The sequence below is a fragment of the Atta colombica genome, unplaced genomic scaffold (genome assembly GCF_001594045.1).
Source record: "Atta colombica isolate Treedump-2 unplaced genomic scaffold, Acol1.0 scaffold141, whole genome shotgun sequence".
NCBI classification, from domain to species: Eukaryota; Metazoa; Arthropoda; class Insecta; order Hymenoptera; family Formicidae; genus Atta; species Atta colombica.
In genome coordinates, this window is record NW_017259230.1 from 1,263,205 (window position 1) to 1,287,847 (window position 24,643).

A 24,643-nucleotide genomic window follows, 5' to 3' on the forward strand; every position below is an offset into this window, starting at 1 on the left:
AATACAGTATATAATTTTTATATTTTATATTTATTAAAAACACATTTATTTTATATAAAACCGCTTTTTAAATAATCGAGGTAACATAAAACACCCGAAATGAAACGAGGCACATCCGCCCGATCCGTTCAAGTCTCATCGATTGGATTAACCGATATGCGCACTTGTTCTAAATCAATTCGTACTGAACATTGAGCATTGAACATTGGAGCACATGAATATAACTGGGCCAACCGCTATCTTATATGTGATCCAAGTGCTCTCTGGATTAATTTGGAGCATATGACGCGACAAACTTATATACTAACATAAAAAATGAATGCTTAAGATGGCTGTCATGATATACATCTGTCCGCGGATTTAGCTACTCCCACTATTATATTCTCACTATATATTCTCTCCTGTTTCTCTTTACTCTTTGAGTATACATTAGTATGCATACGATAAAGTATAATCTCCAAAATAAAATTCTCCAATATAAAATTCTCATTATTACTGATAATGCTAATCGAAAGATTGTTCCGAATCGAGTGATTGTTGTTTAATTTCGAGCTGGATTATGTAAAGTTTCCCTTAAGAATGAATACACAAAAAATGAACAAATTCACGTGAATGTATAATGAATGTATAATGAATAAGCAATTAAGTAACTTTTGGCTGTTATAAAATAGTTCACGGAAAATTTTTCGGCAAGCAATGAAATATCTAAAATGTGAAATTCTAGCTATTTTTTTTAATAAATTGATATAAACTAGCTTGTCTTTCGATCTTTTGGTCTGTTCCTGTATTAGACTGCACTAGAACTCTCTCGCTTTCGACAAATATCAAACATATTTGAATATCTATTTGAAATATATATTTGAAATGGATATTGCGTGGTTTCTCACCGTAAATGGTAAATATGATTTCCTATCAAAATACGTATATACGTACATACATACTTGTATGTACGTATATCCGTGTGTATATCCGTGAATACTTGTTAAATTTTCGTAAATTTAAGAGAAACGATGTAAAGCTCACTTCGAACTCACTTTCTCGTAACTTTCTTACATCTCATTTCATTTTCTCATAATTTTTTTACATAATCACTAAGTCTGATATCGTTTGAAATTTTTCACGTGAGATTGATATGAAAAGTGAAAAAATGAAAATTTCGTGAAAATTTATACAATCGATACCCTGAAGTTGTTACATGCCCAGCAATGCACTATGATATTCTTTACAATATTTATTAATAATGAACTATTTTGTTGCTCAAGATCTTTTTCTTGTCAAAATTGTTGTACAAACGTCAAAAAAATGGATGCTTAAGAGATGGCTGCATGATGTACATCCGTCCGCAGATTTAGCTATCCCCACTATTGACCTAGTTTCCACCGAGGGAAGTTTAATCCGGATAAAGGGATTGATTCTGTATCTTGAAATGAGATGAAAATTATAAAAATTAGCAAACTTATTAGAATACTGATTATTTCATTGGTCAACACCTAGTAAATTTATTCGCTTTTGTAATTTTCATCTTAGGTTTGTTCGCGTCGCACTCACTCTAATGAGGGTATTGGAGTAAGTAAGAGCTATGATAGGAGCATATTGGAACATGCAACGCGATCAAATCTTGTTTAAAGATATAAAATCGACTCGAAAATTTTCTCCATTAATTTCAATGGTAAAATTTTTACTTTTCACTTTCTATCTTAGGAATAAAGTTTCATGATTGATACCCAGGATAGCTTATGTAAAGTCTCCCCTAGGAATGAATACACAAAAAGTGACCAAATTCACGTGAATGTAATGAATAAACGATTAACTTTTGGCTGTTATAAAATGTGAAATAGTTTAGGAAATTTTTCGGCAAGTAACGAAATGCTTAAAATGTAAAATTCTAGTTATTTTTAGTAAATGGATATAGAGAGAGAAATCTCTTAACTTTATCTATTATAGATAACTTTATCTATTATAATATAACTTTATTTATTATAACTATTATAATTATTATAACTTTATCTATTATAGATAATCTTTAATATTATCTTTCTTACTTATTTATTACTGTTTATTATTTCTCGAATGCCGTATTTAGGTTGTAAGATTACGTAGGGCTCAGAGTAGTGGAGCGTTTTAAGTTGCTCCATCGCTAAACAGTAATAAATAAGAAAGAAAATGATATTAAAGATCTATAATAGATAAAGTTATTCTACGTTACGAATTATAATAAATAAACATATTAATAATATTAATCCCTTTTTTGATCCTTGATAACCTCAGTGAGCGGTCATCGCTTCTGAGTGCACTCATTCTGGTCCGGATTAAACTCTCAGTGGAAACTAAGCCATTGAGACGTATTCTTCCGTAGTCCTTTTCCATTGTGTGATTTCATCCTTATGGCTCCTGCACACTGGACACGGAAACGCTTGCCGCGCAGCAAAATGTGATGCGGTAGCCAATAAGCTTACAACTCCTAATATGTTCATTGGTTACCGCGTCTCATTTTATCACGCGGCAAGCGTTTCTGCATGCAGAGCTATTCCAGTGTGCAGAGCTATTAGCGGCTCGTAAAATTGCACCTTTATTGCATCGTGTGCACCAGTTCAGACAGGACAGAAATAAAGAACAGATTTTTAAACTATTACCTAACCTTTCTTGAAGTTCACGACAACGCGTTATGTTACATCGTGTATACTGATTTTCACGATTTTCACTGATAATCTATGAAATAAACATTTTTCTAAAATAAATCCGTGACAATTTGCATCGTTTGACGCCTAGTCATGTATTCTATATGTAAAAATACTCATCCTGCAACTGGAGTCGAGCACGCGATCACATGCCACTTTTTCAACCGCAACGAGAAATGTCTCGTTGTTGCCGGCGCGAATGTTATACGAGTGTTTCGTCTGATTCCTGATGTGGACATGACAAGAAGGGAAAAATATACAGGTACTTTTTTATTTTAATTTCCTCTTAAAACACTACTGATATGAATATATATAAAATAGAAGAATATATACATATATTCTCTTGTAGAAACACGCCCTCCTAAAATGAAACTGGAGTGCTTGACACAATATACTTTACACGGAAACATCATGTCTATGCAGGCTGTTCATCTCATTGGATCACAAAGAGATTCTTTGCTGCTCAGCTTTCGTGATGCAAAGCTATCTGTTGTTGAATATGATCAGGATATTCATGATCTAAGAACTGTGTCATTGCATTACTTTGAAGAGGAAGAAATAAAGGTTCCAATTTTATGGGAAAGAGCAATAAGAACTTTTAATTTTATTCTAAAAATCAAGCTTTATTTTTAAAGCTATCATTCATATTTAGAAGTTTTTTCTGTTCTTCAAAAATAATACAACATCATAAACATTAAATTAAATATCTCAAAATATCATAATATTTTATCTTAGTCACATTGAAATTAAATTTATTTTTTGGATACTTTGTTTTAAACATATTTTCCAATTAAAATTTTTAGTGTCATATGTGTGATGATAATTTTAGGAATTGAATCAGAATCTTTTGTTTGATAAGTTCTAACATTGAGCTGTATCAATCACTTCAAATTTTATTCTTAATATTGCAAATATCTCAAACTTTCAGTTTGAGTTATATTTTAGTTATATTTTATTTTATTAGGATGGATGGACAAATCATCATCATATACCAATAGTAAGAGTGGATCCCGAGGGAAGATGTGCAGTAATGCTAATATTTGGTAGAAAATTAGTTGTACTACCTTTTCGTAAGGATCCTAGCCTTGATGATGGTGATTTACTTGATAGTACAAAATTAACATCTACCAATAAGACTCCGATATTATCCTCATACATGATAGTATTGAAAACACTGGAAGAAAAGATGGATAATGTGATAGACTTACAATTCCTACATGGATATTATGAACCTACATTATTAATTTTATACGAGCCAGTAAGAACATTTTCAGGGTAAGGATACATTTTTATAAAATAAATAAGAGAGATTATATCCATCAATCTCATGGATTATTTTGATTTATACAGTCGTATTGCGGTAAGACAAGATACTTGTGCAATGGTTGCCATATCTTTGAATATACAGCAAAGGGTTCATCCTATTATTTGGTCTGTCTCGAATTTGCCATTTGATTGTTATCAAGCTGTACCTGTAAAAAAACCTCTAGGAGGTACTCTGATAATGGCCGTTAATTCGCTTATTTATTTGAATCAAAGTATACCACCTTATGGAGTATCACTTAACAGTTTAGCAGACTCAAGTACAAATTTTCCATTGAGTAAGTGGAATTTTTAGTATTTCTGGTATTCTTAATATATATTAATATGATTTATTCATGTATTAATTAAATACATTCTTGTTACTTTTATTTTTGCAGAGCCACAGGAAGGAGTAAAGATGAGTTTAGAAGGATCACAGGTAGCATTTATATCTGCAGATCGTTTAGTTATTTCTTTGAAAAGTGGCGAACTCTACGTTTTGTCCCTCTTTGCCGATAGTATGCGATCTGTACGTGGATTTCACTTTGATAAGGCTGCTGCTAGTGTATTAACATCATGTGTAAGTATTTATACTTAATTTTTTAATTGCTGTATATATACATACACACATTCGTACGTGCGTGCGTGCGTGTATGTGAAATATTTATTTTTTTAACAATATGTATGCTTATGTTATGTACTTGTTATATTTTATTACTTGTTACATTTTAGGTATGTATGTGTGAAGATAATTATCTTTTCCTTGGTTCTCGACTTGGTAATTCGTTACTTTTACGATTTACGGAGAAGGAGCCGGAAACTTTGAAAAATTTGAATGACAGTGAGATTACCATTGAAGAAAATGAGAGCGAAGAAACTCCAGCCAAGAAAACGAAACAAGACTTTCTTGGTGATTGGATGGCATCAGATGTATTAGATATCAAAGATCCAGAAGAGCTAGAAGTATATGGCAGTGAAACTCATACATCCATTCAAATCACTTCATATATTTTTGAGGTATCAGCACGTTTCATATTAATTTTAATAGTTTATCTTCTGTGCTTTTTATAATTAATTTTTTACTCAGGTATGTGACAGCTTATTGAATATTGGACCGTGTGGAAATATTTCAATGGGAGAACCAGCCTTCCTGTCGGAAGAATTTCTACAAAATCAAGACCCTGATGTAGAACTTGTGACGACATCTGGCTATGGAAAGAATGGTGCACTTTGTGTATTACAACGTTCTATACGCCCTCAGGTAAATGATATGAGATTTTTATCTCGGATGCTCATAATTCTGTGTAAAGATATACAGTGTCGAAATTATATAATAGATGTGTGTGTACACACACACACACACACACACACACACACACACACACACACACACACACCTGCGCATTTTCTAATAACATTTATGTATCCGCATAACAAATCAAACTAACCAGATTCCTTATATTTCCTTAGATTTCCTTATATTTATGTATTATGTATATGTATCTGGAGACACAGTAAGAGCGTCATGACGCGAGATACTGCCATACTTTACGCGAGCCGATGAGTCGCGGTATATCTTGTACACAATTTATATTTTAAATTTTAATAATTGATGATTTTAATATATTGCCGATAAAATTGAATTTATATCATACATTCTTTTAAATTTATTGAATATTTATTTAGTAAATATAGCTAATAATATTACTTTAACCAGAATAAAAATATTTATTAATTAATACAATAGAATTTATACTTATGTATATTTTTAGAAAGGACAATTAATAGTAGATCAGAGAAAGAATTTAAAATTATCTATTATTAAAATTGAACTTGCGAATTACGTCACGTTAATAAAAGTATAATTATATTTTGATAATCTTTTTAATAAAAATAGGTTGTGACAACATTTCAATTGCCTGGCTGTGAAGATATGTGGACTGTCATTGGCATCTTAAATAATGATGAAATCAGAACAGAAGAAGGATCTCATGCTTTCTTGATATTAAGTCAAGAAGATTCAACTATGGTATAATACTTTCAACATATTTATATATCCTCTATAAATTATAATTAAGCCTTAATTTATAATACAATTTATTCAATTTAGGTTCTGCAAACTGGTCAAGAGATTAATGAGGTAGATCAGAGTGGATTCAGTACACAAGGGAGTACAGTATTTGCTGGTAATCTTGGTGCTAATCGGTACATTGTACAAGTTACTCAAATGGGAGTGCGTCTTTTACAAGGCATCGAACAAGTATATACATTGATCCTTATTATTATTATTATTATGAACAAATTATATCTAGTAATAAAATATTCAATATCTATCATTATCACTAATCATAGACTAATAATAGTTTACGCAATATATTTGAATATGAATGTGAATATTTCATATGTCTCATTCAATGTAAATTTTTTAAATGTGGAAGTAAAGTAAATGACATATTCATATTAATTTTGTGTGCATTTCTTCATTAATTTAATCGCTAAATATATGATAACATTTGTATTTTCATAATACTTATATTTTCTTTTTGATTTTATTAATTACAGATTCAACATATGCCCATAGATCTTGGATGTCCAATTGTACATGCAAGTTGTGCTGATCCATATGTAGCATTATTGTCGGAAGATGGACAAGTGATGTTATTGACATTGAGAGAAGTAAGAGGTACAGCAAGATTGCATGCTCAGACTGCCAATCTATTATTTGTAAGTTTCTTAATTTTATAATTAATATTACATAAATGTTATGAAATATTCTTAATATTTGTATATGTATATGTTTAGCGTCCTCAGATAGAAGCATTATGCGCTTATAGAGATGTAAGCGGGATTTTTACAACGCAATTATTTGAGAACGCAGATGATGAACATACTGAAGAAGAATACAATGTAGAGGAACCCTCTGTACTTAGCAATATCGACAATGAAGACGATTTATTATATGGCGATGCTCCAGCATTTCAAATGCCTGCACCATCATATCTAAAAGCATCGGATGGTACTACTAAAAAACCACCTTGGTAAAATTCCTATTTAACCACTCGTTATACAATGCATTTCTAAAATGATGAATTTGATCAAACTTTATTAACTTTTTTTTTTATTAAATTAGAATATTACAAAAAAATCTAATAATTTTTAAGCACATTTTACACCTCTGATATTAAAGAACCATGTATTAATATTTTTATAATATGGATATTTTTATAATATGGATTTTCATATAATAGGTGGCAAAGGCATTTGCAAGAAATTAAATCTACATATTGGTTACTTGTATATAGAGACAGCGGAACGCTGGAAATTTATTCTTTACCTGATTTACGATTATCTTATCTTATTCGTAATTTTGGTTATGGCCAGTATGTATTACACGACAGTATGGAATCTACAACTTTACAATCAAATCCAATCAATGAGATCCCTCATCCTGATATGCAGGTAATTTATCTATAAATGTGTTTTTGTAGAAATCCTAAAAAACTTGTGTTCTTAATAATATCTATTTTTATAGGTCCGTGAAATTCTGATGGTTGCTCTAGGACATCATGGAAATCGGCCGATGCTCTTGGTACGTCTCGATTCAGATTTGCAAATCTATCAAGCTTATAGATATCCAAAAGGATATCTAAAATTGAGATTTAAGAAATTGGACCATGGAATTATCCCAGGACGTTTAAGGTTTGATTAACTCTAATATAATATATGATATACTACATTTTCTAATATATAAAATAATATAATTTTAATATTTTAATATTTAGAAAGAGAATATATATAATTATACTATATACATTAGTTAATGTATTAAAATAACAATTATTTGTATCAAAATAAAGCATATAATGAAGCTTCTTTACTTAAATTATTGCTTTTAATTGAATTTCCTTTGCAGTCCAAGACCCAAAGAAGAAGATATTCCAAGGAACAGGAACATCACTCGCATCTGTGTCATGCGTTACTTCAGCAACATTGCCGGATATAATGGAGTATTTATCTGCAGCGATTATCCACATTGGATATTTTTGACCGGACGCGGTGAATTACGCACACATCCAATGGGCATTGACGGTCCTGTTACATCTTTTGCGCCTTTTAATAATATTAATTGCCCTCAAGGTTTTCTGTATTTTAATAGAAAGGTACGGTATATTTTATAATAAGACATTAGAAGGAAATAAGATGACACACAGATGTTATTTTCTAGGAAGAGTTAAGGATATGTGTTTTACCAACTCATTTGTCATACGATGCTCCATGGCCAGTTAGGAAAGTCCCTTTGCGATGTACTCCTCATTTTGTTACATATCATCTTGAAAGCAAGACTTATTGTGTTATAACAAGCACAGCTGAACCTCTGAAAAGTTACTACAGATTTAACGGCGAAGACAAAGTACTGACAAAATTATGTTCTTTATTTCAATTTTCCAGAATATTTATCAATATCTATTCATCAATATCTATTTAAATATCAGAGGCGATATTAAAAATTAATATTAATAAATACGTTTTTTTATTAATTAGGAATTTACAGAAGAAGAGCGTCTAGAAAGATTTCTTTATCCGTCTCAAGAACAATTTTCTATTGTACTATTTTCTCCAGTTTCATGGGAAACTATTCCTAATACGAAAATCGAGTTGGACCAATGGGAACATGTCACTTGCTTAAAGAATGTATCTTTGGCTTATGAAGGAACGAGATCTGGTTTGAAAGGTTACATAGTATTAGGAACAAATTATAATTACGGCGAGGATATCACAAGCAGAGGACGAGTAAGTTATATATTTATATTGAAAATATCTTTAAGCTTTATCAATTTTTAATGTGAACTTATTTTTTAAATTTTCAGATACTTATATTCGATATAATTGAAGTAGTACCTGAACCTGGCCAGCCATTAACCAAAAATAGATTTAAACAGATTTATGCAAAGGAACAAAAGGGACCAATAACTGCTATAACACAAGTATCAGGATTTTTAGTGTCAGCTGTTGGACAAAAAGTATTATATTCCTGTTAAATTTATTTGTATAAGAATTATATCTATTGTAAATAGCATTTGAAAAAATTGTTTTGTTACAGATTTATATTTGGCAATTAAAAGATAATGATCTTGTTGGGGTTGCTTTTATCGATACTCAGATCTACATTCATCAAATGCTTAGTATAAAAAGTCTAATTTTGATAGCTGATGTCTATAAATCCATTAGTTTATTGAGATTTCAGGAAGAATATAGAACACTTTCTCTTGTCAGTAGAGTGAGTATTATTTATTAATTTTTAATTTATATGCATTATATATTTTGAAAAATTTTGCATTTAAAATAATTTATTCTATTACAGGATTTTAGACCTGCGGAAGTATATACAATAGAGTATTTAATTGATAATTCAAATTTAGGTTTTATCGTAGCTGATGGAGAGAGCAATTTAGCATTATTTATGTATCAACCGGAGTCCAGAGAAAGTCTGGGAGGTCAAAAATTAATTAGAAAGGCGGATTTTCATTTGGGACAAAAAATAAACACTTTCTTTCGTATTAAATGTCGAGTTACTGATCCGGCAAATGATAAAAAACAATTTTCTGGCGCTGATAAAAGACATGTTACTATGTACGGTAAGTCCAAATATATATATTTTAAAAATAGCGATAATAGAATATTTTTAATATTTAAATATTTTTATGCGAATCTCTTTTTACATTTTAGCATCTTTAGATGGTAGCCTTGGTTATATTCTGCCAGTTCCAGAAAAAACATATCGGAGATTACTTATGTTACAAAATGTATTGGTTACACATATCTGTCATATTGCAGGCTTAAATCCGAAAGCTTATCGGCAAGTTTTAATTATAATTATATATAAATATATTTGCTAATTATTTCACTTGCTAATTTAATTAATAATTGAGAATATTATTATCTTTTCTTTTATTTAGCACGTATAAAAGTTATGTACGAAATCAAGGAAACCCAGCAAGAGGTATTATTGATGGTGATTTAGTTTGGCGTTATCTTTTTTTACCCAACAATGAGAAAGCAGATTTAGCAAAGAAAATTGGTACGCGAGTTCAAGAGATTATCGAAGATATTATCGAAATCGATCGACAAACGGCTCACTTTTAATTGCAATTGTATTATATTTATGTAGCCAATCTATTGTTTTTATATTTTATATTTTTACATTAAATAGCATAAGATATCTTTTAACCATGACTATATTTCAATATATACTACCAGTACTAAAAATCCATAGTATAGCGTAACGTGAACTATAGATTTTAGTATCGTATATTGAAATGCGGCCTCTAAAATATGTATGTACATCCTGAAATTATCACAACATATCCTGCAATTGTTTAATTCATGTATCATGTATTATTGATTGCATCTAAATTATTACAATTTAATATCAAATAATAATATACACATAATTTATTAAATAATACAGGTACAATTTATCTAATTTTATTATATTTTATAAAAATATGAATGAATATTCATGATTTTTTGCCATATAGGCTGTAACAAATTTATTTATGCAAAATTAAGTAAGCAATAGAAATATTATTTGCATTACTGAGGACATATCTTTCTAAATGATTCGACCCTCTATATCGCCCAGAAAGAGTATCGTCGAAAGACGATTAACTGTACGAAGAGAAACTCAAAAATGTACGTACTAGTCAAAGATTTTGTAATTAATATGTACAAATGTAAAATAAAAATTTCTCAATTTTTTAAAACAAATATATGACTCATGTGGAGATAATTATGTGAAAAAGCTCTATTATAGACTAAGATTTCCCAGAGATTATAGTTTCATATTATTTATTGATCAAACAATTCTTGAAAGCTAATCATATTGAGTTCCTTAAAGTTGTTCTCTACTTTCTATTTCTTTTTAAAAAATTTCGAAATTAGATTTTCTAAAATAACAGTAAGTATATCTCAATATTATTTTTGTATCAATTTAATAATTAATATTTAATAATTTTTATATTATATACTTAGTGATTATCGAACCATCATTATTAGAAAAAAGACTTTATGAAGCATTTGATGTGTTTGATAATGCTAGGATTGGAGAAGTAAATGTTAGAGATTTGGGAACTATAATTAGAGCATTAGGTAATGTTCACGATATAAAAATTCTAATAATTTTATACTTTTCTTTTGTAAAATACGTATAATTCAAATTCTTTTATTATTTATTTAACAGGATGTGTTATCACAGAAGCTGAGTTACAAGAAATTCAAGTAGAAGTTGAAGATGTCGAGAATAATTGTGTGCCAATAAACAGATTTATAGAATACATGAGCAAGGCAATCAGTGAACGCAAGTACAGTTAATAAATAACATTTTTTTCAAAATGAGTATAACCAATGAGTAAAAACAAATATATGATCGAAAAATGGATAACATAATTTATATTTGTTCGGTATCTAGGTTCAAACCAGCAGAACCAGAAGAATTATTGAAAGCATTCCAATTATTAGATCCTGAAAATCATGGATATATCATGAAAGAAGATTTAGAGAAATCAATTATGGAAATTGGAGAGCCATTTACAAAAGAAGAAGTGGCCGATATGATGGCCGTAGCTTGCGACGCAGAAACTGGAAAAATTAATTATGAACATTACATCAATTTGCTAATCGTGTGTAAAAATATAGATTTATTTCTAATATTGCTAAGATTCCTTTCGACAGGAGTATACACTTTTTCTGAAAGATTTGTCGTATTATTGAATCTAACATTTGATCTTCATCTAAAATATACAAATTATAGGTAAAAATTCCCAAAGACATTAATGTATATAATATTGTTGATGAAATGGAAGCTACGAAATTGGCAGAGGAGCTTGCTCTAAAGAGCAAATGGGAAAGCATTTTATTTCAACAAGATGCTGACCTGACATAAAAATATATGTATTATTTTAGGAAGTAATTTTTATAAAAGAGGGATATCAGTATAAAAAATGTTAAAATCTGTGATTAGAAAAATTACATAAAGTTATTCTATATTTTATAATATAAATACATTTTCAAAAAATACATATATCATTTTTATACCTAACATTAATATAACATTAATATAACATTGATATAAATAATATCGATGTGACATACATTGGAAATATCAAGAACATTAAGTTCAAGAATGAAACAATTTATAACTTTGAAAATATTGGAGGATCACCTTTAACAGCCTGTGCCATAGCTGCATTCAAAAAATCTTCACTCTGAAGCATTGCTTTATTATGCATCGCCTATTGAAACAAATTCCAAAATGTTATTAAAACAACTTTTCAAGTATAAGAAAATATCTCATATATTTATAGCAAACAAATAAATTTTTTATTGCATTTCAGGTGGAATAAAAGCACTTACAATGTGATCTAATCCTTCTTGGACAGAATGGTCTCTAGAATATACCAAACTCATTTTTGAACCTTGCACTGCAACTGGACTCTTGCTTGCAATATCTTCAGCAACTTCTATTGATTTATTCAATAAGCTGAATAGAGAATATAAATAATGTCATTAAAATTCACATCGCTCTATTTGAATAATCATTACAAATTTATATTTCTTGTATTTAACTTCTTATTTCAATATATTTATTATTTTACCTCTCCTCGTTATCTAACATGCGACTTATGAATCCACTTTCTAGTGCTTCAGCAGCTGGATACTTTCGTGCTGTATAGACAAGCTCTCTTACCAAGCTGTCAGATCCCACAATTTTTGGAAATCTTTGAAGTGTACCTACATCAGCTGCCATGCCTATATCAAGTTCCTTTATTTGAAAATATGCATTAGAAGAAGCATAACGTATATCAGCTGCAGATATCATGTCCATGCCAGCACCAATACAAGCACCATGTATAACAGCTATCACAGGTTTCGAACACTATTAAAATTATCCTGTATCATTACTCTGATCATACAAGTTAAAGAGATATAATGAAACATTCTCTGAGTGAAAAAAAAACTAGAATATATATTATAAAATACACTAATTATACTTAATATATGTTTATGAATTACATTAATTATCTTTATAAATAACAAATTACCTTTTCTATAGCAGTAAATGAATCTTGATAATCCTTAATTTTAAACTCTATTAATTTAGATCTGCGTGCAATATCCTCCTGTTCTGCTAAGCTTTGACTCATATCCATCATTCCTTGCAAGTCAATTCCTGCAACATCAGATTGTCATATTATTAAATAAACTTTTTTTCAGGATTTAAATGAATATGTAATACTCTTTATAGTTATTTTATGATTTACCCGCACAAAATGTCTTGCCAGCAGCTGACAGAATAACTACTCTACAATCTGGATTTATTGATAATCCCTCAAAACATTCCTTAAATTCTCTAAATGAAAATAATTCATGAGAATATAAGAGAATATTTTTTTACAGTTTAATTATATGACAAGAGTGATAAGAGATCACCTACTTCCACATAGTTGAATTCATTGCATTTAGTTTCTCTGGCCTGTTCAACTTGACCATGTAAACAAATGGTTTTGGAATAGTTACTACTAATGTTTTATATGTCGGTGACATCTCCATAGAATATCTCAGTGCAGAAGCAGCTTGTAAATCTGCAAGATATCAGTAATAAAGACAAAATTATCACATAATAGCTAGATTTCTGTAACTAAAATTTATATAATAGAGAAAAATTCGTTTTAAAAACTGTTTAATTTAAAAAAACAACAAAAAAGAAGAATTTGATCATATAATTCATTAAAGATATATATATTATTGAAGGTTTTTAAAACAATATGTTAAATAGTTTTGAAAAAACTATTACCTAAGCAGAAATATGAATGACATTAAAATGATCACTAAATGTGATTTTTCAAATATTTATGATTCATTTTAATGTAATTTTATTATTGTTGTGACTTGGTCTAATTAAGAAAGGATATTAATTATGTAACTATGTAACTTACATTTTCCTAATGATCCCAAACTATTCTTGATGATATTTATTGCCATGTCCCAAATGTTCGACAGAAATAAAATACAATAAAGTATGAAGCTAAAATAAAGTCTAAAAAGTACAAAGTACAAAGTGCAAATATACTTCTACACATGCAGTGACACACTAATCAATTACATGTCCGAATGTTTCGATAAAAAGTGAGAAGATTGTGTGCTTGAACTTTTTGCCCTCAGCATCTTCGCTTTCTCTCTTTTTAATGTTCAAATATACATCTATCTTATTTTAAGTTCAAACATTTTGGGGGATTTCAAGCAGCACGAACAGACCAAGGCTGGATTCGGGGAAACGCTAGAGACCTTTTCATACGCAGCACGCTGCGGCAGCAAAAATGTCATGTGATGCCAATTTTTCATAATTGCTTCCACTGCATTTGCTGTGCATGAAAAGAAATGACAACAGCATATGTATCAAAGTTTAACCTCAAATATGTATTTTTTATTTGCTCAGCTCGAAAATTAATACGAAAAACTTAAAAAGGTAAAAACTTGTGTTTATATGGCAACTATTAAGGAATCAGAAACTTTAAGATTGAAGATTAAAAGATTGAAATTTGACCAATCAGAACAAAAAGAGACAAAACTTCTTTGTTCTCATTGGTGAAATTTCATCTTTAATCTTTAATCTCAATCTTCAATGCATAGTCTAATTCCGATCTTAGTGCGATTACAATTTGGACAACTATCAGTTCAAGTAATTATTTAGAATTTAGAATATCCCCATCACTTCAATTCTTAATAAAAAATGTACTCATTACATGTACATATTATAAATGTATTCAATTTTCACATTTTTTGCAATCTTTCTCGGTTTCGAGTTCTTTGCTGCTTGTTGTTCGGTTGAACTTCAATGATGCGGCAAAATGTATTTTATGTTGGAAGTCATCTCATGTAAAATTTCGAACACATCACGGGTATCTCAGTGTATCCTTATCCTTGTTTAACATTTATGTACTAATTAGTAAGAGGCTTCGCATAATAAAAAGAACAGGGAACAGAGAACAGAGAATAAGAATTTTAACCTATCGGAAATGTATTTTGTAAGATACACAGTTTCTGATAGATTGAAATTCTTATTCTCTATTCTCTGTTCCTTTTATTGTGCAGAGCCCCTAACTTTCTATTAAATTATTTTAATTTCAGTAATATATTCAAAGAATGATATACTAAATTGATATAATATGCATTAAAATGATTAATCACAATCATGTATTGTGGAAAACATAGTTTCTGATAGATTGAAATTCTTATTCTCTGTTCCTTTTATTGTGCGGAGCCTCTTACACATATCTCGAATCAACGAATTTTCTGAATTTCTCTTCAAGAATAAGGATATATCACACAAATTTTTTTTTTCTAAAATTAATTCATTTAAATGAATATATAAAATAGTTCTTAATATTCAGACCATAGTGGCGCTTCGTATTTAAAGTAATGTATTTAATATAAACAGTCTTATTTCCAATCTTATTAAATGATATAGATAAATATATTGCAGTCAAGAAATGGAGATATTTCTTATTCATTGGCAAAAAATTGAGTCGGGCGTTTTATATTATTCTTATTCATTGACAGAATTACTCTTTAAACATTTTTTCAAACTTAAAGATTAAGCGTTTATGGCTCAGGAATTTAGGACATTAAAGGTTTAGAATTTAGAAGTTTTTGATTCAATTTTCTGCCAATGAATAAGAAATATTCTCATGAAAGAAATATATCTCCACTTTTTGACTGCCATATATTTATGTATATCATTTATTCAGTTGTTACCGAAACTCCGAAAATTCAATTTGTCTCATATCTCAGCAAAAAAAATAATATCGAAATATAATATTAAAACAATATGGGTTTGAAGGTAAGAATTAGTACTTTCATATAAAATTAGTACTAAGCTAGGTATAATGCGGCAGAAACTTGAATGTATTTAAAAAAAGCGTTTTTTGCAACTTTAGAATGCAGAATATCTCGAAATCCTGATTTAACGTGAAAAACTATTTAGAAAATTGCTGCTCCAATTTTTTTTTCTTTTTAGATCCTTCATTTCGCAGGCTTTGTAACCGATATTTAGTATAAAACATTAGCAACATTTAACTGAAGAAAAGTTTGAAGATAAAAGCGTATCAATTAATGAAGTCTAAAATTATTTTATTATTTATAAATTTTTTGTTCACTGAGGATGGTTCTGTGAGAACCAAAACGTTTGGAGTATTTTATATTGTGAAATTAAAAATTTAATTGCACTGTCATCGCATGCTAAGCTCATTGTCCTTTCACAGACACTCATTATTTCAAATGAAAGATTAATTATAAACGTCAATTATAAACATGAAAAATATAAATGTAAGTCATTAATCAAGAAAAATATAAGATATTTATTCAACATAAATTAAAAAAATGTATATATTAGATAACATTTATCATACATTGTCACATCTATAATAAGGAAAAAAAAATGATAATTCAATCACATAAAATGGCCATCAGTAATAACATAAATTTAACATATAAATAAAAATGATATTATAAAATAACTATAATACCTACAAAATAAATTTTGCTTTAATCTCAAAAATAACTTTATCTCCAACTTAGTATTTTTGTACATAATTTTTCTGTTTGAACTATCAGCTAATATTGCAGCTTGTTCCCCTCGTCTTACTTCCAAAAGCTGATGATATATTCTTGTTCATATTTTTTGTAGCACTCACAGTTACTAATAATTGTTTTATATGCATTGACATAAATCGAGATATTAATTTGTCCTTAATATAATGACAAATGCTTAAAGGAGGATGTTTCAAAGCAGTATGAAGATATTAAACTGTCATTCAGGGACTTGTCTAAAAGAAATAATTTGGACTTGATTTTCCATATAATTCTTTCTGCCTCTTTAAGAATATCAAACACTATTAATTCTTATTTGAGCTCCAGGAATATAATTTGAAATAGCTATAAAGGCAAATAAAAAGGATGTAAATGTCAAATCGGAATTATCTTGCAATTTTAGGTAATAAAAAATCTTTACGTTGATGAAATTCCTCAATTTAAAAACAACATATCCATATATTTTATAAAGTATTTGTTGTATAGTCTTTGACATAGGCAATCATTTAATTTAGGGAAATCGTAAGTGTTTCTACAGTTTGTTCTTTTTCATTTAATTTAATTAGAAGTGCATTTAAAAGAGAAGGTTTCATATGTATAACTAGAGGTAGGTATTGCGTGATTTCCTGCTATATATCTTAGGATATGATCATGTGATGCTACAAACTTTAAAGCGTTTTTTAGTCAATTTGTAAAATTCTTTTTTTTTATTGGTCCATCAAACGTTTCAAAGCATTTGTAGCGAGACTGATCATGGCCTTAGTCTGTATTTAAACTGAAGAACTGTTGGCTTGGGGCATGCTCTATGTATGTTTCAAAAACCACTTTTCAATCTTTTATCTTGACTTGCTCTTCCGGAAAAAAGAAATTTTCTCATTTAAAAGACAGTCTTGTAGCTGAATCATTGATTTTGGTATCACTAGAGAGAAAAATATTACATGGGTTTGAGATGATTTCTATGAATCACAACTTTCGTATTTTTGAAAATATGACATACTAGTTTTAGAAGAACTATTATATCATTATATTATATTATATTATTATATTTTTGAAAAATTAAAGCATAACGAAGATTTCTCTTGATTATTACATCAAACCCTAATCAATCTGATAAACTAGGCTGTTGTTTCCATTTGTGGAAGTTCATCACTTTTTTGGATTAGAAATGTTAATACAGATGCAGTGAAATAATAATTTATAACTCTAGTTGAATTTGTAACTTTTGTTGTTGACCAAAATTGTTTGGTCTTAATACTGTTTTGCTTAATTTAGGCACAAATTTGATCTCCATACAATTTTGAGATTGATATAAATCTAATTTATGGATTATCATCAACAACATTACTAGGTAAATTATAGAGTTCTACATCTTGTGTAAGTAAATTGATTTTCCATAACTATTTCTTTCAAATTTTTAAAAACATGAACAGGATCTAAAATCAACTGCAGCATGATCTCTAGATCACAAGGATGTTTTTGTACATCATATCTGTCTTGGTAGTTTTAAATCCTAATTTTGTGAGTAATCCTCTATTTCCCATATCACAAATCAAACAATTACTTCCAAATCTATACGATGGCATTTTTGGAGTATTTTTAAAATAACCTTTTTAATTGCATTATTTACTGAATAAGATGAAATAAAGATAAGAATAAGATGTGATGGAATAAAGATAAGAATAAGATGTGATGGAATAAAGATAAGAATAAGATGTGATAAGCTACTGCTTTCAATGAAAACTAAGCCCAAACATTTGAAAGAGTAAAGCTTTACATACTAATTTATTTGTATTGCCAGGCAATGTCACATTTCCAATATATGCCCTTATACTTGTACAATATTAAAATCGATTTACTTTTTAATTGCCATTTCATCATATACTAGTCCACAGATGATTTTTCATGTAGGTGGAATATGAGGAACTCCAGATATTTAAAAACATCTTTAAATATTCCAGGTTCAAATTTAATCTGCTGTATGTATTTCTCAGAGTTCTTAATGAAGGAAATAGAGCAACAAGTTTAATTATATGATTATAACCATGTGATCCACATACAAATTTAATCCTTTTTTTGATTGTTTCATCTGACTACTTGGAACTTCTTATGATATCATTTACAATTGCTCGTTGTTAATCTTTATTCAAAATTATATTGATTATTTCAGTAATTTTTTTCAATATTTTTTCTTAAGTCTACTTTCTTAACTCTACTTTTTAAGGTATTTTTTCTTTTTTCGTTTCTTTTGCCATTTTTAATTTTTCTTTTAGTATTCTTTTTTTTTCATATTCTTCTGGACTAGATAAACTCTCCGTCAATATTTGATTTTCAGTACATTCTGATGATATATGTATGTCTAGATTAGAATTTGATCTGTAATTTTCCTCTTCAGATTATTGATATGTCTCCAATGTATTTATATTAATGGGTTTTTTCATTATAATACAATGTGTAGTATGAACATACTTCTTACGTGACTCAATAGATTTTCTTTTTTTTGAAAGAGAAAAATAATTATGTTCTTGCAATTCATCAATTACATATTGTTCTCTATTGCATCTCTTTTTTTCTTGCTTCTGAGAATTTTCTGTAGCAACATATGAATGATCACTCCTTAATTCTGTTTTTTTGTGAGAAAGAAATTCAATTGATTCATTATATTGCTGTTCTGGTTGAATTTCTGCAAGGGATTTTCTTTTTATATGTTGTTGACATTTGCAAAACAAACTTGGTATAGCACCTTTCCTTATAAGTTTTTTGCTACCAACGCGAAATAATTCTGATGAATGAAAATGGACCTAAAAAATAAGAGATACACATTAGAGAAAAATATATGTCTCATCAACTATCATTAATGTAACATTAATATAATTTTTCACGCAATTATGTAACCGTTACATAGATTCGTATTATATTGAATTTAATATATTGATATTGAGTAAGAAATTATAACATTGATATTTTTGTTGGTGTTTATGAAAGTTATAAAACATTTGTATGCACGTTTCGGTACTAACCTCACACAATACAGCTGATTTTGAAGGTTTCCAATCAGGAATTCCGGCAGCATCAATCCATTTTTGTTTCAATTTAGGATCTTGGGCAAACATTGTGCAGCAATATCCATCTTTATTAGAATTCGTGCATCTTGGAGCACTGCATGTGGTAGGCATTTTATAATATGCACAAAATGTGAACAATCCTGTTCGAATCTGAAAAATAAAAAATCGTTTTATTTCATGTATATATGTACTTACAATAGAAGAAGGTATATATTTTCAAGATTAATAATATATGTCTTACAAAGATTTTATCAGTCAATTATAAAATTGAAGAGAAAACTTGCAATCAGAAGCATAGTGTAAGATGTAAAAAGCAAGATGTAGCATTCCTAATGTTGCGCACTCGTTCAATTTCTGAGCCAATCAACGCGTGACCCATTTTGCAAGCAATATAATATCCGTTGCATACATCTGGTTAAAACTAGGATAGTTGTGCAGAAAAAATTGTGTGTTCTGGTTTTGTTTATCTTTCAAAAATCATAAATTTTGTTTACTATTTACTTTATTTATTTATTAAAATTATTTCCTGTCATGGTTTATAATTACGTAAATTTATTTGTTTATTTATTTATTCCATTTTTCCTGCCTTATTTGGGTTATGTAGGTTTAATTGTCATTAATGATTTTATTTATTAAATTTCTATTTCTCCTTTCTAGCTGTTACATTTAATATTTTATAAACATACCTTAAATTGTTTATTTATTAGGGAGTAAATATTTTTAGATTAAGTTTTCTGTCATTCACATTTAATAATAATTAATATTATGTAATTACGATGTATATAATTCTAACAACAATCTAGCAAACGAGAATGGATTAAAATGAATTGAAATTTTTTTCTATCCGAATGCGTATTTTATATAGCGAATACTTTTTTTGGGATTTAATTGAATTCAATTGGATTCAATTAGATACAATTGGATGCAATTGGATTGAAAAACTGTATTTCCTACTCAAATTTTGAATTAAACAGTATTCACAATTGCACAGAAAAAGCTAATATTATTTTTAGATTAAAAGACAAAGAGATATATATGCTCTATGCAATTTCTATAAATGAATAAAAATGCATTCAGAATTGAGAAGCATTCATTTTAACATTCGTGAATCAATATTTCTGAAAATCTGAATCTATTTCAATTCATTTCAATCCATTCTGTTTGCTGGGAAGTCAAAAGTTTCGTGAATTATGTAATTACGAAATTACATATTTCGTTTAATAATTATTGTATTTTATGAAAATATTTACTGCCGTCTATAATTATAAAAAAAAAATGAAATTCATCTGCAATAATATTACATTTATTTCTGCATTTTATTTAAAGTTTTTATTATATTTCTTAAATTTTAAATATATTTAAAATGTATTTAAAATTTTACAAAATCAGAATCAAAGCCAAATCGGTCTAACTGGATCTTAAATGCTTATATGATTCTTGTGTGAATTTACTACGTATGTAGTCCCCAGAAACGCGCGCCAAATTACTTTTCAATCTTGAAAACGCTAACTCTATTAAACTACCGCAGTACTTATACTCGTATTCATAGTCAGACCTTATATTTAAGGCTTCCTTAAATTTATCTTTAGATACTCTACAAATTATTTCATTGGCTGCTGAGCATCTAAAGATAAATTTAAGGAAGCCTTAAGTACAAAGTCTGATTATGAATACAGATGTTAATATCATGAATTAAATTGACTAACAATCATACAAGCATTTAAGATCCAGCTAGATCATTTAAGGCTTTGATTTCTATAATTTGTGTGTTATCACATATATAATATATTATATTGTTTAAAATTTTACATAATTTACGCATTTTTATTTCTTATAATCAAATTTTACTTTAAAGTGAGCGCCTGCAAAATGGGTCATCTTCTGACTAGTTCAACTATCAAAGCTGTCGTCTTTATATGCTACACCCATAAACATAATAAGAATAGACCGAGCGTGAGATTTGAAAATGCTAACTTTACTAAACGTGAAGACTAGATAAAAAAGAACGGACAATAGATGTCGTAAAGCTCTATATTCATAATAGAAGAATATAAGATATTTTGTTCCTGAGAATGCGCAGTAGTCCAAAATGCTCCAATCATAATTTTATTTAAAATTGTAAAAAGCAACATGGCTGCTACCATAGGTTAAGCTTGCTATTTAGATTAGAAGTGATCAAGAAGCAAAGCACAGTTAAACAGTAATAACAACAGTTAAAGTACATATGTACAACGATAACAACAGTGACAACAACAGTATATTAATAAATTTTAGTCAATCTTAAATATCAAATTACATTTATTAACATTATTACATTTATTAACATTATTGTCATTAATTTTATTAACATTATTTTATTTCATACTCCATTATTTTATTCATTTATGGGCTTTTGTATTTTTTCAAATTTAATTTTGTTTTTACAATTGTTATATATGTATTTTTACCAAATGCATTTGAATTTAGTGCTAAATTTTGGACAAATTTCTGATTGGTTAGTATTTTTCTAGTATTTTTATATTCTAGTATTTTTCCGCCATTATGCGCAATGAAATACCTTATATTCTTCTATCATGTCTATATCTATATCTATAAGCCTGGTCTACAATCAGTCGGGAGACATTGCAACCTTCATTTTTCGTGTCAGCTGTCGATGTCGGCTGCTGGGATCGTTGTTTGGATTAATCAGGTCTCATCTTTTATGACTAACGTTCGATAAGCATCAGTCGACTTGATTGTCTTAAACCCATTTTCAACCAATCATAGTCGAATGTGAGAAGGATAATCAACTATGATTAGTCAATTTTTACACCTACTTTTTAATCTATTACTGCTACTGCCCATTGTAAAATGGGCTTTAGAATTCGAGCACAAGAATTGTCGAAACACTTAGACTTAAGTTGTAGACGTAAGTAACGCACAAGCTTTGGTATATGATATACGACTTATTGCTGTCTCTTGGAGACACGGCAATAAGTTATATGTCATACGTGAAAGTTTGTATATTACGTTTACAATTTAAATCTAAGTAAGTGTAACAATTCTTGTGAGTTATATCAATTCAGACCTTTACTAAAGTAGCGCATTAGTTCATATTGGACTCAACTAACCTTACCATGTATCAATAGCACTTACTGGACTACAAACAACTAGAGACTCCAAGATGGCAGTCGAAATAGCCAATAGGAAGGCTGTCGACATTTTGGCTCAGATAAAAGAAATGCGCTACTTTATTATATAGAATTTTAGGATACCATGTGGCTCTTTCTTTCTGATGAGAAAAGAGAGAGGGAGGAGGGGAGAAGTAAGGTGTGAAAAAAAAAAGAAAAAGTAGAGAGACAGCAATATGCGGCGTAATTCGTTGGTATGGTAATGATGGATGGTAAATTCTATACATAAGATATGCAACATTCAATGTAAAGCAAATAATAGATAAATATTTACAAAACATTGAAGGAGTTTATTAATCTCAACAACAGGACAGGAGTCGATTGAATATATTGATATAAATATAGTAATTGAATATATTGATAGTAAATTCAATATGGCAGCTACGAATTACTCCAGCCAATCAGAGAAATATATCGATCACGTGACACTTTTCTCTGTAAGATAGGGAGCAGATTCTTCATAACATATAAAACATGAGGCATAAGAAAATCAACCAATCAGAATTCTTTATTTCATGGAAAGGAAAGAAGCGAAGGATTTTGATTGATACATTTTCTTATGCATAACGCATAAAACATGAGGCATAAGAAAATTAACCAAAGAGTCTTTTATTTCATGGAAAGAAAGAAAATAAAGAATTTCGATTGGTTCATTTTTTTATGCTTCATGTGTTATGCATTATGCAAGATATCTGTGCTTTCCACTTAAATACTTCATTTTATTTTAAATTATAATTTTCATGTTATCCAAGTTTGATATAAATAGAAATGATAAATGAAGAAACAAAATTCTAATTTTGTAACAATATATAAGATATTATAAATATGCATTATAAGTATGCATACTTACGAATAGACCATTTATATAACAACAAATTATGAATATAATAATGTATTAGCCACATATTTATTATATTAATAATCGTAAATTTATATCAATTATCGATAATATCATTCTTTAATTACCTCCGGGTTTTCGAGGCTTTTTATTGTAAGGACAAAAATTTGCCCAGGGAAATTAATCAAAAATTTTTTTTATTCAAATGTGGGAAAGTACTTTTTGTTTGGATTTAAACTTGAATTCATTTATATATAGGGTAGAGCGAGGCTAGTTGTGTGACACTTTTTTTTAAGTTATTATAAATTATGATAGACTAATAATAAATGCTTTAAAACCTTGCATGTTTATTTGGCTCAATAATTAAATATTTTTAAATCCTTAATATGTCTTGTAAAATAAGATAAAAATTACATTAATTAGATGCATTAAAGATGCAAAGTGGATCATTATGCTCCATCTGGAGCATGTTAAACATTCTTGAAGGATAAGTTGAGCCATGAAGATAATCGTTTAATGAGCTTATAATTATTATTATAATAATTATTATGTTCTAAATTATACAATTTGATAGATAGTATAAAATTACAGTATTTTAAGAATTTGATCAAATTATTGGCTTACAAACCTTTAGTCTCCACCGTAAAATAGTTTGTTTTGTCCGTGATGCCTTGCTCCAAACCAGGACCATATGCACGGCACTTACTGGGATCGGAAGCGCGTTGTACGTTGACGGAGAATGGTGAACCCGGAATGGGCACGTTGTCATAGAGAATGTCGATGGTGTAGCAACCCTCCTCGAAAGGCGTGTAACTGACGCAGTAGGTGCCATCACCCTGGGGGATGATGAGCTTCTCGGTTTTACCGCCACTGGGATTATTTATGATACAGGACACCTTACCGTCATCAGTCTTTGACTTGGTGATGTCTCTCGTGTCTATTGTG

General features: G+C 28.9%; 4 protein-coding genes across 4 annotated transcripts; 2 read left to right on the forward strand and 2 right to left on the reverse strand.

Annotated features, from left to right (window-relative positions):
• The first annotated feature begins 2,654 nt into the window (after positions 1 to 2,654).
• On the forward strand, positions 2,655 to 10,124 carry LOC108684895 (cleavage and polyadenylation specificity factor subunit 1). The gene is made up of 21 exons (XM_018189430.1): positions 2,655 to 2,940; positions 3,028 to 3,242; positions 3,643 to 3,953; positions 4,029 to 4,279; positions 4,379 to 4,560; positions 4,713 to 4,997; positions 5,068 to 5,241; positions 5,878 to 6,009; positions 6,091 to 6,240; positions 6,543 to 6,704; positions 6,783 to 7,018; positions 7,229 to 7,439; positions 7,513 to 7,679; positions 7,894 to 8,140; positions 8,206 to 8,391; positions 8,523 to 8,771; positions 8,849 to 9,001; positions 9,082 to 9,258; positions 9,343 to 9,616; positions 9,708 to 9,837; positions 9,938 to 10,124. Exons 1-21 carry the CDS (start codon positions 2,772 to 2,774, stop codon positions 10,122 to 10,124), a joined length of 4,248 nt encoding a protein of 1,415 aa, XP_018044919.1. The 5' UTR covers positions 2,655 to 2,771.
• Positions 10,125 to 10,597: 473 nt separating this feature from the next.
• LOC108684868 (EF-hand calcium-binding domain-containing protein 2-like) lies at positions 10,598 to 11,922 on the forward strand. The gene is made up of 5 exons (XM_018189393.1): positions 10,598 to 10,673; positions 11,013 to 11,129; positions 11,221 to 11,341; positions 11,449 to 11,659; positions 11,791 to 11,922. The coding sequence occupies exons 1-5, from the start codon at positions 10,598 to 10,600 to the stop codon at positions 11,920 to 11,922; spliced, it is 657 nt and encodes a 218-aa protein (XP_018044882.1).
• A 74-nt stretch (positions 11,923 to 11,996) lies between these two features.
• LOC108684921 (delta(3,5)-Delta(2,4)-dienoyl-CoA isomerase, mitochondrial) lies at positions 11,997 to 14,228 on the reverse strand. Its single transcript, XM_018189465.1, has 7 exons — positions 13,976 to 14,228; positions 13,474 to 13,621; positions 13,301 to 13,389; positions 13,082 to 13,209; positions 12,635 to 12,915; positions 12,393 to 12,519; positions 11,997 to 12,271 (listed from the first exon to the last, which is right to left on the reverse strand). The coding sequence occupies exons 1-7, from the start codon at positions 14,019 to 14,021 to the stop codon at positions 12,173 to 12,175; spliced, it is 918 nt and encodes a 305-aa protein (XP_018044954.1). The 5' UTR covers positions 14,022 to 14,228; the 3' UTR covers positions 11,997 to 12,172.
• A 4,070-nt stretch (positions 14,229 to 18,298) lies between these two features.
• LOC108684918 (THAP domain-containing protein 6-like) lies at positions 18,299 to 20,024 on the reverse strand. Its single transcript, XM_018189462.1, has 3 exons — positions 19,932 to 20,024; positions 19,646 to 19,840; positions 18,299 to 19,426 (listed from the first exon to the last, which is right to left on the reverse strand). Exons 2-3 carry the CDS (start codon positions 19,799 to 19,801, stop codon positions 19,022 to 19,024), a joined length of 561 nt encoding a protein of 186 aa, XP_018044951.1. The 5' UTR covers positions 19,802 to 19,840; positions 19,932 to 20,024; the 3' UTR covers positions 18,299 to 19,021.
• Positions 20,025 to 24,643: the final 4,619 nt, after the last annotated feature.

Coding starts and splice junctions, on each gene's coding strand:
- LOC108684895 (XM_018189430.1), top strand. CDS start 2,772: ATGTATTCTATATGTAAAAATACTCATCCTGCAACTGGAGTCGAGCAC. Junction 8,392..8,522: donor GATTTAACGGCGAAGACAAA/GTACTGACAAAA, acceptor TTTATTAATTAG/GAATTTACAGAAGAAGAGCG. Junction 9,617..9,707: donor AAGACATGTTACTATGTACG/GTAAGTCCAAAT, acceptor TTTACATTTTAG/CATCTTTAGATGGTAGCCTT.
- LOC108684921 (XM_018189465.1), bottom strand. CDS start 14,021: ATGGCAATAAATATCATCAAGAATAGTTTGGGATCATTAGGAAAAT. Junction 12,916..13,081: donor CATTTACTGCTATAGAAAAG/GTAATTTGTTAT, acceptor TAATTTTAATAG/TGTTCGAAACCTGTGATAGC. Junction 12,520..12,634: donor ATGTTAGATAACGAGGAGAG/GTAAAATAATAA, acceptor TTCTCTATTCAG/CTTATTGAATAAATCAATAG.
- LOC108684918 (XM_018189462.1), bottom strand. CDS start 19,801: ATGCCTACCACATGCAGTGCTCCAAGATGCACGAATTCTAATAAAGAT. Junction 19,427..19,645: donor AATCAGCTGTATTGTGTGAG/GTTAGTACCGAA, acceptor CTTATTTTTTAG/GTCCATTTTCATTCATCAGA.
- LOC108684868 (XM_018189393.1), top strand. CDS start 10,598: ATGATTCGACCCTCTATATCGCCCAGAAAGAGTATCGTCGAAAGACGA. Junction 10,674..11,012: donor ACGAAGAGAAACTCAAAAAT/GTACGTACTAGT, acceptor TTATATACTTAG/TGATTATCGAACCATCATTA. Junction 11,660..11,790: donor ATTACATCAATTTGCTAATC/GTGTGTAAAAAT, acceptor TACAAATTATAG/GTAAAAATTCCCAAAGACAT.